This window comes from Perissodus microlepis, chromosome 7 (genome assembly GCF_051167445.1).
Source record: "Perissodus microlepis isolate ML-2025 ecotype Zambia chromosome 7, ASM5116744v1, whole genome shotgun sequence".
Lineage (NCBI taxonomy): Eukaryota > Metazoa > Chordata > Actinopteri > Cichliformes > Cichlidae > Perissodus > Perissodus microlepis.
In genome coordinates this window covers 12617418-12636650 of record NC_140467.1, presented here as the reverse complement: position 1 = coordinate 12636650, position 19233 = coordinate 12617418, and the positions used below count along the sequence as shown (strand labels likewise).

The window sequence follows — 19233 nt, the reverse complement described above, 5'->3', positions numbered from 1 at the left end:
ATGCGATCACAATAACACAAAATAGGAGTGGCAATAACTGTTTTTAACTTCTTCTATACAGTAAAGGTAATAAAGCACTATGACTACCCTTTGTTTCGATTAAAGGTGTCCCCATTAGAGAAACTCTGGTCCAAAGGTCAGTTATGACCACCCACTCCCACTGTAGTTTATAACCTTCTCTCACTCCATGAAAGACAGCACAAAGGCAAGCAGCAAGATGACGGGCCTTCTGGTGTTGGGGATTGTGTTCTCAGCCTTCCAAATCGGCTATTCCAACATTCCAGGTATATAAAACTTTTTTTTTCTTCTTTAACTTGCTAAACAAAAAGAATAGCCGAGCGCTTTTTTATACGTGAGGTTTACTTTTCATTATCAACCAGGCTTTCAGCTCACTGAGCTCATCTTTAGTAAAAAATCACAAAGACTGGAGACTTGTGTTTCTGTTTTTTTTGTTTAGTTTTTTAATATATACATGATTGGTGACCAAAACTGAATCAAATAGATAAGCTTCACCTTCAGTCCTTTCAGACCAACATGGCGATTCTGTTATCAGTTTTTCTGAGATGAGTGGATGAACTGCACCACAGCCTGTGCGTGGTGCAGTGTGTGGAATCACATAGTGTTGCTTAGACCTATTTTAATCAGTTCAATAGGAAAAAAAATGTTTATATTTATTTTGCAAGTCTAACGAGACATAAGTCATGTAGCGACTTCCAACTGACGCCAACAATGACTGTTTTCACTCTGGCTGTTTGACATACTGTAAATGTTATTTACATATTCTTCACGACTGCACAAAGCACTGAGATCATGTTTGTCTGAGCCTGACCGTTATGGACATGCTGAGCTAAAACAATATTAACTCACAACTTCATCTCACTGCACCACAGAGTAATAGAATAGGAAAGGGTGCAGCTTTTCAGCACCCAGAAGGTAATAGCAGGTTAAATTAATGGATATTTAATTGAATTAAAGTTTAACTATGTTTATAAAAAGTTTGAAATCACTTCCTTACTGTGAAACCTATGAAGGGCGGGAGAGCTGAAAATGTGCCATAAATGATACTTTTTATTGCCATCATAAAAACAGGGAGTTGGTCTCTGCTGACGAGGTTAGTTAAACATTAGCTACATTTCTGTTTGAACATTATATTTTAGAGTATACTATATTATGTGTATTATTTAAAAACCAAAACATCCACTCAAATTTTTTTGCATATAAAATGTTTCTTACATTATGTTCTTTCTCATCCAACAGAATTCTGTCGACTACCTGCTGATGCGGGTCAGGGATCAAGCTTCAACTTTGCTGTGTATTATGATGTCAGCAAAGATCAGTGCAGTCCTTTCCTGTACAACGGTGGAGGGGGAAATGCTAACCGTTTCCAAAATGAAAGAGAGTGCTTGAGAAACTGTTCAGTCAATGCAGAAAATGTCTACCCTATGGATGGTAAGAATCATTTTGAATAAATCGTTTTCTAACCACTTACTAGTTAATATGCAAAATCCAATCCAAACACACACAAAACATCTTTCTTCCTGACTTTCTGAAGAACTTGGGAACATAAACTAGCCCTGGCCTAGGCCAGACAACTCCTTCAGTGTAACTAACAGAGAGAGAACTGACAGAAGAAAAAAGAAAAATGATCATTGTGTCGCATATTATCAGCACAAAAACCTTTTTTAACAGTTTTGTCCACATGCAATTTCTTTAAGTCCTAAGCAGCTGTAGGAAGGACAGGAGCTATTGAGTATTTGCAATGCGCCACCAAGTGGTGAAAGAGCACATCTTCCTAAAAATAAGTAAATCTCTCGGGTGATTTGCCTTACAGTTATAATTAATCAATCAATTAATTAGCAGCCATTGTTATGGATACTCTCAGTGATCAGTGACGATGATGTTTTCTCCCCACAGCTAGGAAAGCTTGCCACTTTAAAAAGATGGAAGGTACATGCAATGGAAAATATCTGAGATACTACTATGACTCTGTTTATGACAAATGCAAAAAATTCCTTTGGACTGGATGCCTCGGAAATGGAAACAGATTTTTTGACATTATCAGCTGCAACTCCACCTGTGCTGGCATCCATGGTGAGCACACACATCTCTCTTTTACTGTCACTGTTACATGTTAATATATCAATATGTTATTGAATATTAACTAATGAGTCAGTGTTAATTAAAAAAAACACGCAGTACGATAACATGTTTTTTGTTTGTTTTTTGTTTGAAGATGATGGTAATGAGGCAGAGGAGGATGAGCCAGACACTCCAATCGGTCAGTAGACACACTTTAACCTTAAAGGACATAATGTGAGAAAAACAGATTGCTTTAACTATTATGAGTCAACTTCTCACTAGCTTTTTATTTAGCACCGTATCCACTTACACAAACCTTATTGTTAAACTGCCACCCTCTTTAACAGCGATCATCTGTGGAGTTTTGCTTGCACTCATCGTTGTTGCTATCATCGGAACGGTGGTTTTCCTAACGCTTAAGTCAAAGTAAGAACAATTTTGTTTGCCTTAAACGAAAAGAAAGATCATTCCCCACTGGTAATGGCAATTTTTCTACAATTACTTTAATACTCGTTTTACTTCCTCTAGGAAAAAGAAGAAGGGTGCTGGGAAAAGTAAAGAGCCCCAGGCTGACGCGCCTCTTCAGGCAGAGAGAGACATTGAAATGTCATAGAAAACTTCAAAGAGCAACATTTAGATTTTATCAGCTTGGTTTTGGGCAATAATCCGTCCACTAGTTTTGATTTCCTTATAATAGTCATTACATTATTGAAATATTGTGTTTTATTTCATTTCTATCTCTTAATTATTTTTTAAGCTTTGATCAATAGAATTAGTCATTGTTAAATGAATAGAAAATAGATCGTTGTAATAGTAGCAATAGTTAAATAATCAAAAAAAAAAAAAAACAACCTAAAAGACTTGCATCAATAATTTGGGGTCATTAGAACCCAGGCAGTGTTTTACACAAGCATTCAAACATAGGCAGGAGACAGGAAACAACTTCACGTTCATTTGTTGCTTGAAAGGCTGTTAGTAGTTTGAGCTCATAATATTTCACTGTTTCCAAAACTGGATCGACACCTGGGGATTTGATGAAAAAACGTCTGAAGTCTGAATGCACGTGCCAATTCAAAGCCCAGCATGTATATTTAGAACTGTTTTTTGTACAATGATGTCTTATGCACTCTCTGTGATTATGTTTTCTTACTCAGCATTTGTAACACTTGCACAGGCAGTAATGATCTAATTATAAAAAACGCATTCCTTCCTATCTTCTCACATCTTCATATTCTTCATTTAGTATTGCTTTATTTTGTATTGTATTCAGGGTATAAAAAGTATTCACAGAACATGGAATGTTTGATTTTAATAAATGTGCTGGTAGAAATTGATCTTAATGTCTTTTTCTATTTTTTGTTAGTGAGGGGGGATAAATGTTCATAAAAGATTGGAAATATCCTGAGCGTTGTTTTACATTACAGGGTGTTCTTTTTAAGGTGCTTTTGTACTGTTTGAGTTGGAGCAAAGTTGAAAAGTGATCAAATTCAACTGTAACATTGTCTGATTGGTTCAATAAAAGATGCTGTTTCTTTTATTTGGATGTTTGTTTTTTTTTTTCATTGTTAATTCCAGAAATACAGCTGGGATATATGCAGCTGCATTGTTGGCTAGAATGTCCCATGCTGCAAAAAATGACTTGTCTTTAAAAATAAAAAAAACATGGGTCCTTGTCCAATCTCGTCATCTGCACCTCCATATGGCTAATTTTACAATTAGCTTTGGGCAAACAGGAATGCAAGAGTTGCATGTGAGTTATTGTGTTTTCATATTAATATTTGTGTTGCAGTGCATTCTTAAATCTTTTTCATTCATTGGTATTTCCTGACTTCCATGTGGGAATTATGCAAGTACACACATACAGTATCTGCTCTGGGCCTGATGCTGGCTGTAATGTGTACAGATGGACTTTGGGGTTTTCTTACCATCCAGGAGAGAGCTACACTATACTCACAGAATCAGGGGTTAGGGTAGATAATCAACATTATTTTGCTTCGTTTCCATGACTATGGTAGAAAAAATACAGCACACTTTCAGAAAGCTATGTGGGGAGCAGGAGCTCATTTTTTAAAAAATCAGTAAACAACATGCGAGACCGCTACTTCATTAGGGTGAGAATAAGGGTGAAAATTACTATTCATCTGACCGCTCGCCTTTTGACTCGTGTGAAGAGACACCAACATATTACGCCGGTGATTGCTTCCCTTCATTGGCTTTCAGTGACTTTTAGAATTAAATGTAAAATCTTACTTTTGACTTATAAAGCGCTAAATGGCCACGCGCCAAACTATTTGTCTGACCTTTTAGAGCTTTGTACACCCTCTAGAGCCCTTCAATCAAGTGATCATTTACATCTTACCTTACACAAGTCTAGGATGGTTCATAGAGGGGATCGGGCGCTTGTGGTTGTGGCGCCGAAAATGTGGAACGATCTACCTCTCCACATTAGAAAGGCCCCAACTGTCACTTTTTAAAAATCCCATCTTAAAATATATTTTTTCACTTTGGCTTTCGATACTACATGAGAGTTACCAATTCTTTTTATCCTAATTTTCTTTTAATTTTCTTACCTGTTGTTGATGTTAATGTCACTGCTTAATTATTACTTTTTACAGCACTTTGGACAACTCTGTGTTGTCATTAAATGTGCTTTATAAATAAATTAATGAAATCTGCTTCTTAAAGCAAACCTCTAATAAGAGAATCACATGCATGGTCAGGATGTCCTGCTGAAGTTCAAACCAAGTGTCAGAAGGGGAAACAATGTGATTTAAGCAACTTTGAATGTGGCATGGTTGTTGGTGCAAGACAGACTGCTCTGAGTATTTCAGAAACTACTGATCTACTGGAATTTTCCCACAGACCATCTCTAGGGTTTACAGAGGATGGCCTGAAAAAGAAAATTTATACAGTGGCAGTTCTCAGAGTGAAAATGCCTTGCTGATGTCAGAGGTCAGAGGAAAATGGTCAGGCTGCTTCGAGCGGATAGGAAAGCAGCAGTGACTCAGATCTTAGTCGTTACAACTGAGATATCTACAAGCGCATCTCTGAATGTACAACATGTCGAACATGAAGCAGATGTACTACGGATGCAGACGACATCAAGTGCCACTGCTGACAGCTAAAGGTGGGAAAGAGAGACTTCATTAAAAAACTGGGACAACAGAAAAGTTGGAAAAATGTTGCTTTGTTTGATGAAACTTCTGCTGTAAAATTTGGAGGGCAGAGTTAGAATTTGGGGTAGACAATCCCAAAGCATGGATCTGTCCATGGACCAGAATCTGTGATGAATGTTCAATCTATGCCAAAAAGGGATTAAGGAAGCACTGAAGCCAAAACGGGGTCCAACCTGGTACTAGAAATGTGTGAGTGCATAATAACTTTTAATAATGGGGTGAATGCGTTGGGACCTTTAAAGGTGAAGAAAGATGAACCCTGCATTACTGCTTATTACTTGACACCTTCTGCAAAGGGGACCAGTGTCAAGATCTAGTTTTTCTTTGTTATTTCACTTTATAATGTATTCATGTGGAGCATAGTCCTAAATAAGGTTGTGTTTAATGGAAGTGCTAAAGTAAGTGCTGTTTCAGCGTTGGTGGTGTGATCTGAGGACTTATTTAGAAATTAAAAGCAGATGGCGGCTCACAAACCTTTATCCAGGAACCTCAAGTTATGCTGGCCATGTGGCTGACCCTGGCTCATAGGAGTATGTCTATGTGCATAAAACTCTTGTAGTACATCTCTGCTGATGATATAGAAAAAACTTAGTTTGAATCAGTTTAATCCTCCTCTTTCAGAAGGACCAAAATTAAGTGCAAAATTGTTTAAATGTGTGTTAGTGAATTAACAGGCCTTAAAGAAAAAGTATTTTAGCTATGTGTAGATTATATTAGAAACTATTCTCCAATATTCAAAAGGCACATGTTGCAGTTTCAGCTAATGTGGTCAGCGGATTAAGTCCCTAGTTATTGACTACTTTCTACATTTAAAGACACTGTGTAATAGGTTCATCTGTTAATTGTTAATGGTAAAAGTTCCCTTTGTCATAGGTTACTTAATCAGTGATATTTAATTTTAACAGACCATGAAGCTTAACAGGTAGAAGTAGCATCTGTCCACGTTTACTCGGTTATTAAATGGTAACAAAATCATTAAGTAAATTTTTAGGTATGATTGAATAATAGTAATTTTTCATCAACATCCCAGTTGACCAGAATGATATCCACATAAAAAAAATCTTAAATATTGATAATCTTGTATCGTCGCGTTTTACAAAATTGATGTAAAGTGGTCGTGAGGCCCAAGAAACAAATTATTACATTTCCCTAATAATTTGGCAAACAATCTCTATCCCAGCGATTAATTGCAGAGTTACGTGGTGATACTGTTAAAGTTTTTAAACGTTAAAGTCCCCTTCGTCACCTACAGGACAGCACACGATGCCGAAACACGAAAATAGACGTCATCATAAGCTCGCATGCGTGTTGGCGACCGAGGTTTAAACAAGGGAAACTTACTAATGACCTGCGACGAAAAACATAACAAAACAAAACGTTATAGAGGACGTGGCAAAATTGATGTTAATATTTGTGTAACTACTAAGAACATAACCTTTACTAGTGTTATAAGCTACTTATGCGTTTACATGCAATTTCAAAATGAAAATAGCTGCTGTTTTGTTAAAAACTGGAGCATCAAAATATCAGTAAACATGACAGAAAGAGCTGCTGTCCCAAAGTAAGGTCGATTTACAACGTGGCTTTGGCCAGCTTTAAGCAGCAGTTAAAAGGGGGGGGTGGGCGAAAACGGAAGTGGTGGGAAAAATTCTCTGGTTAAGTTTTTAATCTTTGTCTGTGTGTGTGTGAGCCGGCAGACAGTACGTCACTTCCTCAAGTTATTTCCATTTCCATTTGTTTGTGGAAAGCGCCAGCAGTTATCTGGTACCTCTTAACACCAAAGATAAGGTTACGATTTCATCTTACAGTATGTGCGGGTGGAAGCAGCGGCTCTTTTTATTTATGTAAACAGTTTTAATGTGAAATTATGGAAGCTATACAATAGCTGCATAACGCGTCGGCGTAAGCAAAAGCAGGAAAACGTGCGTTCGCCACCAGAAGTAGTAGATCTGCTAACGTTAGCTAGCTAGTTTTAGGTTAATTGGCTAACTATTGTTAGCTTCCCGGGTCCCGGTACCGTTGGTGTGTTAGTGCTGGTTATAACGTCGGTTCACTCACAATCGTGAGCTGATGGAGTGCCCTCATCTGAGCTCAAACATAAGCGGTGCCTTTGATTCTTCCAGGTTCCCTAACGGTACTCCGTCCTCCTGGTGTTGCAACGGTAAGAGGAGCGTTTTTCTGTCTTTCATTTTACTTCAGTAAAATTAATTTCGTTGTACGTAAGCGTAGCTCGGTGCGCAGTATTTTTGGATGCCAACTTGTGAGCAGACTGCCATATTTCTGTCTGCTAGGTAAGCACTAGCCACGAGTCAACAGCAGATATCGCAAGGGCAAATCACAATTCGCCATATCTTTATGACTGTTGAGAGAATTATTTATATAGATATGCGAGTTCATTAAACGGAATCATCTTTTATGTTCAGTTTGCAGGTCTAATAAAAGTCCATGGATTTGCCTTACCTGTCTGATGGTTCATTGTGGACGGTGAGTTTGGGTTTTGCTTTGTCCGCTAAACCGCTCTCTTAGTAATTTTATTAAGGAAGCTATTGACTTTGGGACAAACAACTTCAATCATTCAGTCACTGAAGGACACACTAAATAAAGCGGTGTAGACTGCAGCCGTTGGTCACTGAGATGACTGTGAAAAACCCTCAGTTATGATTTTAATATGATCGATCATACTGGCCCTAGCCTGTGCTTATTCTGTTTAATAAAACGTAAAAAATATTCTGCCAAACTTTTTTTTTTTTTTTAAACAAAAAATGTGTTTCCAGAATTCAATTCACATTTGTAAGCTTTATAACACAACAAACACTTGTTAAACTTCTGGGAGGGGAAAAAACACTTCTGATTTTAAAACATTCCCCTTGCGTAATTGCGTAAAACCTTTTAACCAAAAATAAATACATTTTTGAGCATAACTATTGAGTCATTTCAAGGAAATTCCAGATGTGTGTTTATAAAGCTGTCTCTTTCCTCATAGATATGTCAATGGGCATGCAAAGAAACACTTTGAAGAGAATCAAGTCCTTTGTGTTAGTCAAAGGAAGGGTGAGAAACATGAAAAAGAGAAAATCCATCATTCTGTTTGCATGGACTGCAGCAGCTACAGTGTGTTTTGGTAAGTGTTCTCTCTGACTACAGTCTGACTCATCTCTTACCAGTGAGAGGATTGTGTTGTCATTTTAAAAAATAAAATAAAATAATCCAACTTTATTAAAATCTGTATCGATTGTAATAATTTCTTCCACATTTCTGTGCTACCGGAGAAAGATGTAACAATATTAGTATATTTGTAATAATAATATTTTGTTGTTAATGTGTATTTAATAGTTACAGATGTGATGAATTTGTTGTGAACGACACCAAACTTGGGCAAGTGCAGAAGTTGCGGGAACATCTTCAGAGTTTAGAAAAGTAAGTATTAAACAATATGTTCCTCATTTTACTGTCATGGTTGCCTTTTACTGTTTAAAAAGGACAATTTGTTTTGATATCTCAAGAGTAGGGCTGCAATGATTCATCGAGTAGTTCGATTATAAAAATTGTCAATGCAAATTCTTTGCTTCAATGGTTCATTTAACACACACACACACACACACCGTTGTGTTAAATGATGTAAATACAAGTTTTTCACCTGCATTTGTCACGAAAAACAGAAATTCAAACATATTAAGGACCAGCATATGAATAGAAAGTTTGACAACATTAAGTCCACGCAGCTCCCAATTTTGAACAAAAACACAACAGCAGCAGTGATGATGATACTGACATAATTAAACGCGTAGCCAGAGTTTGTATACAGAGGTGGAGCCACGCTGAGCTCAGACTGAGTGAAAGAAAACACAGGAACAGTGATCATAGGAACAGTGATCACCAATAAAATCCTTACTGGGAAACAGCTAGCAGGAGGTCGTCATCAAAGCACCTGATCAACAAACTCATACGAACTTTGTAGCTGCTCCATCCACCGCCATTTGTTTTACACGGCGCAAAAATCTGCAGTAAACCTCCAGAAGTTGTATTAAAATCTGCAGATGAACTGTTAACTTAGTCTAACACCATGTTGAAATTATACAGCTTACTGAAGGCTGATGGCAGCTGTCCTATTTTACATTGAAGCGAAACCTGCAGCAAACAGGGATGAGTCTAAAGGGGGGGATGGAGTGTAGTAAACTATAATAATTTCAAGGCTTTTGTAACACTGTTCAGATTGAAATTGAAGTAATATAAAATATTGTATTAATTAAATAGCTTTTTTTAAACAATACAATGACAAATGTACATGGGCCAGTACATTCTGAGTCATTGTCCTGGTGGCTGTTAAGCTGGACACTGAATTATTATCAGTATTAATTAATGTCTACAAAACGTCTGTTTCAACAACACTAAAACATAAACACAGGAAGAGCCTTCCAAGAATACAGTAAAGGTAAGTTTTTATGCCTTAGTTTAGTTTCAGAATCAGAATACTTTATTGATCCCTAGGGGAAATTATTTTGGTTACAGTGCTCCAGTATAAACGGTAACAAAGACAATACACTGAGTAAGAAATAGACACAATATATACATGACTTATATACATATAAGTCACTATTGATAAATAGCTGAATAAGAGGAGAGCATGTGCAAAAAGGGTGTAGCTATTGCAGTATACAGTGTGTTAAGTGGATGAGTTGTACAGGGAGATGGCCACAGGCAGGAATGATTTCCTGTGTCGTTCAGTGGTGCTTTTTGGTACTCTGTCTTTCACTGAACATGCTCCTGTGACTGACCAGCATATCATGCAGTGGGTGGGAGGTATTATCCAACATTGTCCTTATTTTGGACAAGTTTGCATATACATCTTGTTTTATTCAAGTTTGACCTTTGACTCTACTTGAGATTATTTCTATAGTTCTGCATTAAAGAAAATGTTTAGTTAAAAATGTAATTCAATATGGCATGTTTGTACAATCAGAGAGTTTAGTTTGTTTTTTTATTAGAGATTTTGTAAAACAGTTCAACTTAAATATTTCAGTATCGATAGATTACTTGATTACTAAAATAATTGATACCTGCAGCCCTACTCTAAGAGTATGCTAGGCAAGTTAAGACATGCACCAAAGTAATCTGCTTTATCCGGGTGACGCAAGTAATCTTTTCTGCTTACAGTTCAGCACTAATGGGTGAGCGACAGAGGAAAAGGAAACTTCAGGACAGCCCAGCAGGAGATGGCAAGCTGTTAAAAGACAGTGTAAGTAATAGTTCAAGGCAAATGTTTGCTGCCTTGAAAAAAGAAGTAAAGATAGCAGCTACTTTAGAATCACACTCCCAGCACAAAAGACTGCACCACTCATAAAACTTTTACAAGACTATTTTTTACACTGTGGTGCAGGGCTTCAATTAAATGAGTCACAGCGTCTTTATAGAGCTGTACGCCAACTGACTTTAAATGTTAGCTTAAAGCAGAATTTTTCCATATGGCTTTAAACATGCACATATACTCGTCTCTCTCAGGATGGCGTGGCTCTAGGTGCTACAGGCCTGCGCAACCTTGGAAACACATGCTTCATGAATGCCATTCTGCAGTCCCTCAGGTAAGTGCACTGAGGACGAGGTATGTGGGTGGTGAACCGAGTCTGTGGCACGATTCAGTGGCTCTGCCCCTGTAGAGCCAGGGCCCCACGAGCAGTCATCCTTTATTAATATAGTCTGGGGCACAGTTAGGGGGATTACAGAGGCTGCTTGGAAACAAGACACAGTCAAAGGCCAGGTTTCCCAGATAATACACATTTAGTCACAATGCTAAAGGATTAGAGCAGTGGGGTTCCACATTTACAGACAACGAAGCTAGTATTCTTGCAAAATATCTTTTTTTTTTTTTTTTTCATTTTCAATATATTGATTAGTAATTTGAACATCTAAAAAATGTCACGAATAAGCAAATTTGTTGCTTTGAATTTTATTTTGTCAGGTTGTCATCACCTGGCAACTTCTGCTGCCTCTTTAAAGTCAGTGAATAAATAATTAGATGTATTAGGACAGTTTCAGCTGTAGTTTTTTTCATTCATGGTTGCCAACAAACATGAAAACAAAGGTTAAAACCTTGTGTGGGCCACAGCATGTGTTTTTCAGGTTTTCCACACTTACTCTTGCTTTAAAAGTCCAAAGGTTGGATGTATGTTTGGTTCCAGCATCATCCCTTCAAATATGAAGTTAACTTTGTTTGAAAGCATGTACATACATTGTATGTAACTTTGAGCCACACCTCTTAATCAGTGAATTCAGACCCTTTAACATAGCTGTATAAAATCAAGCACCTATCCATGCACTCTTCCTTTACCAACATTTGTGAAAAACGTATCCAACTGTGTGGGAACCTTTAGAGAAGGGAGCTCGACTGTCTCGCAGAGCCCGACCTCAACCCTATTGAATAACTTTGGGATGAATTAGAGTTTAGATTGCGAGCCAGGCCCTCTTGTTAAACATTAGTGTCTAACCTCACAAAGGCTCTTCTGGATGAACAGGCAAAATTGTCAAAAGCCTGTTATACTGTATCTGCAAATAGATACAGAAGCTCCTGCAGATGTTGTCACCCAATACGTTTGTGCACATAGTGTATTTGGAACTTAGATCCTCGACCCCTATAGTGAGGTGATCTGGTAGGTGTGTTATACTGGGGGTATTTTTACTAGCATGTTTTGGGCCCACTTGTCTCCTCTGAGGAAAATGTGACTGCAGATCAATAGATAGACATTGTGAGTGATTGCCTTTTTATCCTACAGTGAAGCATTTCCATATTTTCAGGATAACGCTGCTTCAGTTCATGGGGCATACTGGGACATTGCTATTTCAACTAAAGGTTTAGAGACTTTAAGAATCAATGCGAAGGTGCTTTGAACCTGTTCTCCCAGCGTTTAATCGTCCAGCATTTTATTTTGACACTCTCCTGCTCTTTCCTTTAATTCGTGACCTGTCGGCTGTCTGCTGATGTTACGTTTGAGACGACTGATGGCAAAATTTGTTTCTTTGACAGCAACATCGAGCAGTTCAGCTGCTATTTCAAGGAGTTGCCTGCTGTGGCTCTACGCAGTGGTAAGACGGCAGGAAGGAGGATGTACCACACCCGCAGCCAAGGGGACAACAGTGTGTAAGGTCCTCTTCTGAAGGAGGGACGATTTATGGGCAATAATTAACGTTAATTTCAGCAAGTAAAATTGGCAACATTGTTAGTTGTGAGTGGTTCTGTAAGGCATCCAGTTCTAATGTTTTTGCTGAAAAGGAAAAGATAGGTAGGCAAATGAAGAAGAAAAAATCAGGTATAATTTAAAAATCCAGAAAATTATTTCGGTTAAGTCTAAATTAAAGTTGCTTTATGTTGAACAGATCTTTGGTGGAGGAATTCAGGAAAACTCTCTGTTCCCTATGGCAAGGGAACCAGACCGCCTTCAGTCCAGACTCCTTGTTTTATGCCATATGGAAAATCATGCCAAGTTTCAGGTACACCCACATTGTAAAAACTGTTTTCTATAAGTTAAGCTGCTAATGCAGAGCAGGAAACTGTTTCCGTTTCACTTCTGTTGTTGTTCCGAAGTGTTACCGTTTTTAGTCACACTACTAACAAAGGTGCATTGTGTATCAAAAAACTGCAGTAAACCATTGTGAGTCATTGCATGAATGCAATTTAAAGCTGTGTTTGTGTGTGCAGAGGTTATCAGCAGCAGGATGCCCATGAATTCATGCGTTACTTACTGGACCACCTCCACAGGGAGCTACAGTACAGCCGTAACGGGGCGTCTCAGCCAGTCTCACCTCAGGATGGAGTCAGACTCTCTAGTACAGATGGCAAATGCTGCACGTGAGTCCTTCTAACCATACACTGATTTTGCTTTTGTTGTCTCAGCGGGATCCTGAATTTTTTTGCATATAGTTAATATTTCCTACTTTTTTCCAGTTAAAACAGACTAGTTGTAACAACATACTATCGGCATGACCGTGTTTAGCAGTAAGCCACTAGAACTTGAATGTAAAAGCTACTGCATGTTTTTTTTTATTCTTTACAGAAATGGGACCGCCAGTGTTGTGACATCCATTTTTGGTGGTATACTTCAGAATGAAGTCAACTGCCTAATTTGTGGGACAGAATCTCGAAAGTTTGATCCATTTCTTGGTAAGACATAAACCTTTGTCAGTGAAACCACACACTGAGCGGCTTTTGTTGTCCCAGACAGCAAAGTTCATGTGTCAGTGTTTGGCAAGATAACACAAAAATAAATTTGGGTTTCTGTAGCAAATCTTTTTATTGTTGCTCTACATCATAAAGCAAATAAATGAATGAAAACCCATTTATTATAGAGTTATAGAGTTAAACTTGATATAGCCTGATGGTGCGTGACATTTCATGTTTTTCCCCTTGTGTGTTTTTTACTCAGATCTGTCTTTGGACATTCCCAGTCAGTTCAGACAAAAGAGAAATAAGGACCAAGAGCCAGTGCCAACATGCACTCTACGTGGTAAGTTTCTTGTAGTCAAAAATGATCTTTTATAGACCTAGTTTCAAAGTTTGTGACACTAAAATTCTTCAGAGCTTCTTAATTTTTTTGTGTGTATTCGTTTTTGTTTTTCTTTAAGACTGCTTACATAGCTTCACCGACCTGGAAGAACTCGATGACACAGAGCTGTACTACTGCCATAAGTGTAAAAAGAGACAGAAATCAACCAAGAAGTTTTGGATCCAGAAGCTGCCAAAGGTTTTTTTTTATATATATATATATATATTTTAATATACACTTCCCTGTATCTACTATGAAACTATAAAAACATATGTTTGCTTTTACTTCTTAAATAAATTGCACTTTTGTTTCTACTCATAGGTTTTGTGCCTGCACCTAAAACGGTTCCACTGGACTGCCTTTTTGAGAAACAAGGTGGATACCTATGTAGAATTTCCACTGAAAGGTCTGGACATGAGAGGCTACTTACTTGAGGTGAGCCCAACACTGACAGACTTTTTATTTTCTTTGTTTTTCCACAACAGCTACATTTAAGAGGCAGATCAAATGCTGATCTGCAGTTTAATCAGGAAAGTGTAAGATGTGCTTTTAATGGCAGATAATACAAAGGCCAGAGTAGGTTGGTGAGAAAACACACCAGCTAAAATTCATAAAAACTGCAGTAAATGTTTGCAGAAATTTGCTAAAAAGCTCACAGTGCTGTATCAGTAAACACTTGTACAGCCAGTGATGATCATCTTTTTCCATTTTTCTGTTCTTACGACAGAAAAACAAGTTCACAGAAATTACCATTGTGGAAATTTGTTGGTATTCAAGTCAGTGTGGTAGGAAAGATCACAACAGGAACGTAGTTTACTTATGCTAGTTTGAATTTTTTGTAATGAAGCATTATAGTTTTGTTACTTTAAAAAAAAAATACATTTAAAAAAAGTATCACACATTCATCTAAATAAGAATTTATATCAACACAATGGTAAAAACACATTGTGGTTGTTGGCAGTGACACTGATTGTGATTGGTTGATGAGGCTGGTGTCCTAAAATGTACACGAGTGCTCTGATTGATAATAAAGTATTAAAGAAATATGCTAAATTATTAACAGTAGTGCACAGACCTGGGTTGTTAAACTACCATCTGTAGCGAATGCATTTTTCATTATTGGATCAGTGGTTACCACCTGCATTTGTGACTTTCTGATAGATCTCCAGCTGGTTACGTAGGAGGTCCGTGCTTGTGTTCACAACTTTGCAAGATGCTGTGATGGCTGATTCACACCTATGTCTGATTCGGGGACATGGAGTGTCTGTTTCATTTCATTTCAGAGTGCAAACAGTTTTATACTGGGCATAAACTGCTTTTGATTATATCTTTATGTAAGGTCTGGAATTCAGAGTACTTGTGACAAGTATTAATCTTGTTTGTCTGAATGCTCCAGAGCTTCAGGGGGTGCTATTCTACAGCAAATCGCTTTTCTGACCGCTGTGCAATAAGTATGTCAGTTTTTTGTTATAATACGAGAGCTTCTCCTAACATACAACCACAATTCCTAAGTAGTTGGGACACTGTAAAATGCCAATGTCTCATAAATCCATATTTGATTCATAATTGAACATAGAAAACACATCCAGTGTTTAAACTGAGAAAATGTACCTTTTTAAGCAATATATAAGCTAATTTTATATATTTTATATGCAGCAACATGTCTCAAAGGAGCAGAGACAGGGTTACATATAAAGTTTAGCATTGTTTTGCTGAAATATGCAAGGCCAACCTTGAAAAAGATCGTGCACTCCCATACTGTCAAAAAGGATTTCAAATTTCGATTTGTCTGAACGCAGACACTTTACCTCGGTCCATTTTAAATGAGCTTTGGCTCAGAGAAAACTGCAAGGTTTCTTGATCAAAGTCACATATGGCTGCTTCTCTGTATGATGGAGTTTTCCATGACAGAATCATGTCTGTTTTTAATGCATTGCTGACTGAGTGAAGATCACCACATCCAATATGGATTTTAAGCTTTGTCCCTTTGTCTCCAAATTCTGTGAATCCTTTCATTATTATGTACTGCAGATAAAGAGTTGTTACACATTTTTTTTTAGATGCCATTTTTTGTGGATTGGTGAACCTCTGTCTACTTCTGAGAAATTCTGTCACTCTAAGATGCTCTTTTTATACCCAATCATCTGTTGCCAATTAACTGGATAAGTTGCTAATTGCTTCTCTGGCTGTTCTTTTAATGGGGCATTCGTGAATAAGCCAGAATTCAGGATTTCTGAGTTCCCATATGGAATTTGATGTGGAATGCCCACTCGGCTTTTATTTCTCATTAGGAAAGTCGGCAGAGCCCACCAACCCTGAGTTAGCAATCCAAGATGGAGTTGAACGTAAACAGTAGTAAAACTTTCTTTTTTTTCTTTTTTGTTTTTACATTATTTTGGAATTGGGTTTGTACTTTAAAATTATTAGCAAACATAAATTTTTAATGTTTGTGTGGCTTTTTTTTTTCAGTCCAAGAGCTCAGTTGCAGATCTGCTCCTTTTGCTCTGTCAACAGATAAAAATAGTCTTGTACATTGTTCTTCACACAGAAGGTCAAACAACACATGTACACAAATACAAGTAATGAGTGAGAGCTCGGGATGTTGGCAGCTAATTTGCTAAATAACAGGAAAAACTGATCTAGTCAAAACGACAGAAAATCCTCGGAAAACATTAAAAAGTGAACAGAATTTAAATGGAGAAATTTTAGCATTTTTCATAGAAATAATTTTGTCTATGAAAACAATAATTTTCCTTGTTAATAAAATCATGTTTTAATCCTCACTAAAAGTGTGACACATCTTAAACCATTGCAAACACACACTGAGTGAGATTGTTTTGGCTCTGTGAGTTCAGCAGTGCTAGCAGCAGTGACCTTCTTTTCTGGGAGCTTCCACATGAAGAATGTGGTCACACCTGGCCTCCACTGCTTGGCTCTAATCCAGTTTATTCCGGCGAAGCTGATATACAACTGCTTTGTTCTATTTTTTGTTTGTTTGTTTTTTAAAACATCAAAATACTGCAAAACAGCCTTGTTACCATGGTTGTTACTTGCTTTAATCTGTTCAACTGCCATCGAAAGTGTGGTGAACTGGAAGTGGTCAGTGTCCCTGTATCCCAGCTCAACCAGTAACTGCCATTGTACATGAATAAAATAAGAAAAACAGGCTTAACTGACTCGTAATTCTGGTACTGACTAGATCAGGGGTGGGCATTCTCAGTCCACGAGGGCCGGTGTCCCTGCAGGTTTTAGATGTGTCCTTGAGCCAACACAGCTGATTTAAATGGCTAAATTAGCTCCTCAACATGTCCTGAAGTTCTCCAGAGGCCTGGTAACGAACTAATCATGTGATTCAGGTGTGTTGACCCAAGGTGAGATCTAAAACCTGCAGGGACACCGGCCCTCGTGGACTGAGATTGCCCACCCCTGGACTAGATAGTGCAGCAGCGTTTAAACATGTAGTCCATTAATCGCGTACATCTCTACTCATAACTGAAGGAGTGTAAACTGTTTTGATTATTATCTGTCTGCCAGTTTGTGGCTTGTATCCACTTCCAGGTGTTAAGGGCATTTCCACGGCATTTTCCTTTTGCTCTGTTGTGTTTGCAGCCAGAGAAGTCGTTACCAGGGAGCTGCCTGTATGACCTTGTTGCTGTCGTGGTGCATCATGGATCTGGGTGAGTAGTTTAACATTGTTGAGTCTTCCTTTCCTGATTTGTTAGATGGCGTAAAATGCGGTAATTACACAGCTTTCTTAGTCAAGAAGCATCCATGTTTAGAGGTCATGAATCAAAGCTATAATTAATAACTGAATTAACTTGATGACTAATTATTTCCTCTGGATAAAAGGGCCAGCTTGATCCATGTTTTTTTTTTTTTTTTTTTTTTTTTTTGTAGGAGTGTATTTTTTGTGTTGTAGAAGAATAAGGAATTGAATCCTAACATGCAATCAAGACTGGGCTATGGATCTGTGCATTATTATCTGCCAGCTTTGAGTTACTGTATAGCCGGATCACATCCGCTTTGTGAAAGCTGCAGTTTAAAAATTCATGTAGCTGCTAAAAGGCATTAGGCTGCAAGTCCTTGAAAACACATTTAGATTCAAACAGAATCAAAGTGCTTTTGTCTTTGGCCTCTAGGTGGCAGTGTTGCACTGCTGCTATATTGTCGAGCTGAATTCTCCCCTCTTGCTTCAGCAACGATAGATGAAGTCTTACATGAAAGCAGGCAGCAGAATATGACGTGTGTTTGTGTTCACAGGGTTGGGTCGGGGCATTATACAGCGTACGGCAGCCATGAGGGTCACTGGTACCACTTCAACGACAGCACAGTGACTCTGACCAATGAGGATACAGTGAGGAAGGCCAAAGCCTACATCCTCTTCTACGTAGAGAGGACTGGTCAGGTGCCCTCTGACACAAGCGCATCAAACAGCACAGCCACGAATAAGCCTGCCATGGACGCTGCAGCTGTGGACAGTGTTTCTCCAGAAATAGTTTCTCAGGACACAGTCGTAGCCAATACAGTAGCTACAGATATGGATTTTGCGGACGCAGCATCGTCACACGGGGATGTCGCGGGCGAGAAAGAGGAGGTAGATGTGAACAAAGACATGGCTACACTGGCTGAGGGTGACACAGTATCAGTGAAAGCTGCAGCAGATGCAGATACCTCAGACAAGGCTGCAACAGAAGAATCTCACCAAGCTCTACAAACTGTTGCACAATAAATAATTCTTTGAGATTTCACTGCCTCAGACCAGCTCGTGACTTTTGTTTCGACTTCACCTCAATCACATTTGTCACCGTGCTTGATTATAATTTTCACATAACATTCACATTTTCACTCTTGTGTTATGATTTGTTTGAAAGCGTCATGTTTTAACTTGCTGCTTAATTTGTTTAGTGGGACTTTTTGCATGTGTTCTCTCGATGATGTGCCCTCATACCGAGGTAGACTTCTCCATATCCAATAGATTCCAAAGGTGATCGTTTAAAGTTTAACGTAATGAAGCTTTAGCCTTGGAAAACCTCAGTTGGTCCAATGTTTAGCCTAGACTGAAGAGATTCATTGTCAAGAACACTGTGTAATATTTGGCATTTCTATTGTTTTTAAAGTTTCAGATGTCATATTTTTCACCTTAAGAGCCCAGTAGTTCTGTTTTCCAGTCATTAGAGGATATTTTAAGATTTAGAATGCAATGACTGACTGGTGCTCATTAGGGCTTTAGAAAGTTGTTTTAACTTCTTGACCAGAACCAATGTAAAAAGAAGTGATCATTCTCAAAAAGTTTGCCTGTACTGATGCTGGAGTATCATGTAACATTTTATGTTGATTTGAAATGGCCATACACGGGGACCTGAAGTGAAATTCTCTTCAAATGTGTACCAGGCAACATGAACATGACAGAATACAATGGAGAACATTTTATTAAGATGTTTGTG

At 38.0% G+C, this 19233-nt stretch overlaps 2 protein-coding genes across 3 annotated transcripts; both read left to right on the top strand.

Moving 5' to 3' along the window:
- Positions 1-217: 217 nt before the first annotated feature.
- LOC146382661 (kunitz-type serine protease inhibitor bitisilin-3) lies at positions 218-2692 on the top strand. 2 transcript variants are annotated; one of them, XM_084932561.1, is made up of 6 exons: positions 218-284; positions 1258-1449; positions 1915-2091; positions 2234-2278; positions 2427-2505; positions 2608-2692. In XM_084932561.1, the coding sequence occupies exons 1-6, from the start codon at positions 218-220 to the stop codon at positions 2690-2692; spliced, it is 645 nt and encodes a 214-aa protein (XP_084788687.1). The 2 variants fall into 2 exon arrangements, with proteins under 2 accessions (XP_084788687.1, XP_084788686.1); XM_084932560.1 differs by having other exon boundaries at positions 1915-2095; positions 2229-2278.
- A 4271-nt stretch (positions 2693-6963) lies between these two features.
- Positions 6964-19223, top strand: usp3 (ubiquitin specific peptidase 3). Its single transcript, XM_084933481.1, has 15 exons — positions 6964-7416; positions 7679-7739; positions 8239-8376; positions 8589-8672; positions 10410-10491; positions 10755-10834; positions 12274-12387; positions 12624-12737; positions 12946-13095; positions 13301-13407; positions 13670-13750; positions 13869-13987; positions 14111-14224; positions 17399-17466; positions 18050-19223. The coding sequence occupies exons 1-15, from the start codon at positions 7326-7328 to the stop codon at positions 18516-18518; spliced, it is 1872 nt and encodes a 623-aa protein (XP_084789607.1). The 5' UTR covers positions 6964-7325; the 3' UTR covers positions 18519-19223.
- Positions 19224-19233: the final 10 nt, after the last annotated feature.

Coding starts and splice junctions, on each gene's coding strand:
- LOC146382661 (XM_084932560.1), top strand. CDS start 218: ATGACGGGCCTTCTGGTGTTGGGGATTGTGTTCTCAGCCTTCCAAATC. Junction 285..1,257: donor CGGCTATTCCAACATTCCAG/GTATATAAAACT, acceptor CTCATCCAACAG/AATTCTGTCGACTACCTGCT. Junction 2,506..2,607: donor TTCCTAACGCTTAAGTCAAA/GTAAGAACAATT, acceptor TACTTCCTCTAG/GAAAAAGAAGAAGGGTGCTG.
- usp3 (XM_084933481.1), top strand. CDS start 7,326: ATGGAGTGCCCTCATCTGAGCTCAAACATAAGCGGTGCCTTTGATTCT. Junction 10,835..12,273: donor GCCATTCTGCAGTCCCTCAG/GTAAGTGCACTG, acceptor TTTCTTTGACAG/CAACATCGAGCAGTTCAGCT. Junction 17,467..18,049: donor GTGGTGCATCATGGATCTGG/GTGAGTAGTTTA, acceptor TTGTGTTCACAG/GGTTGGGTCGGGGCATTATA.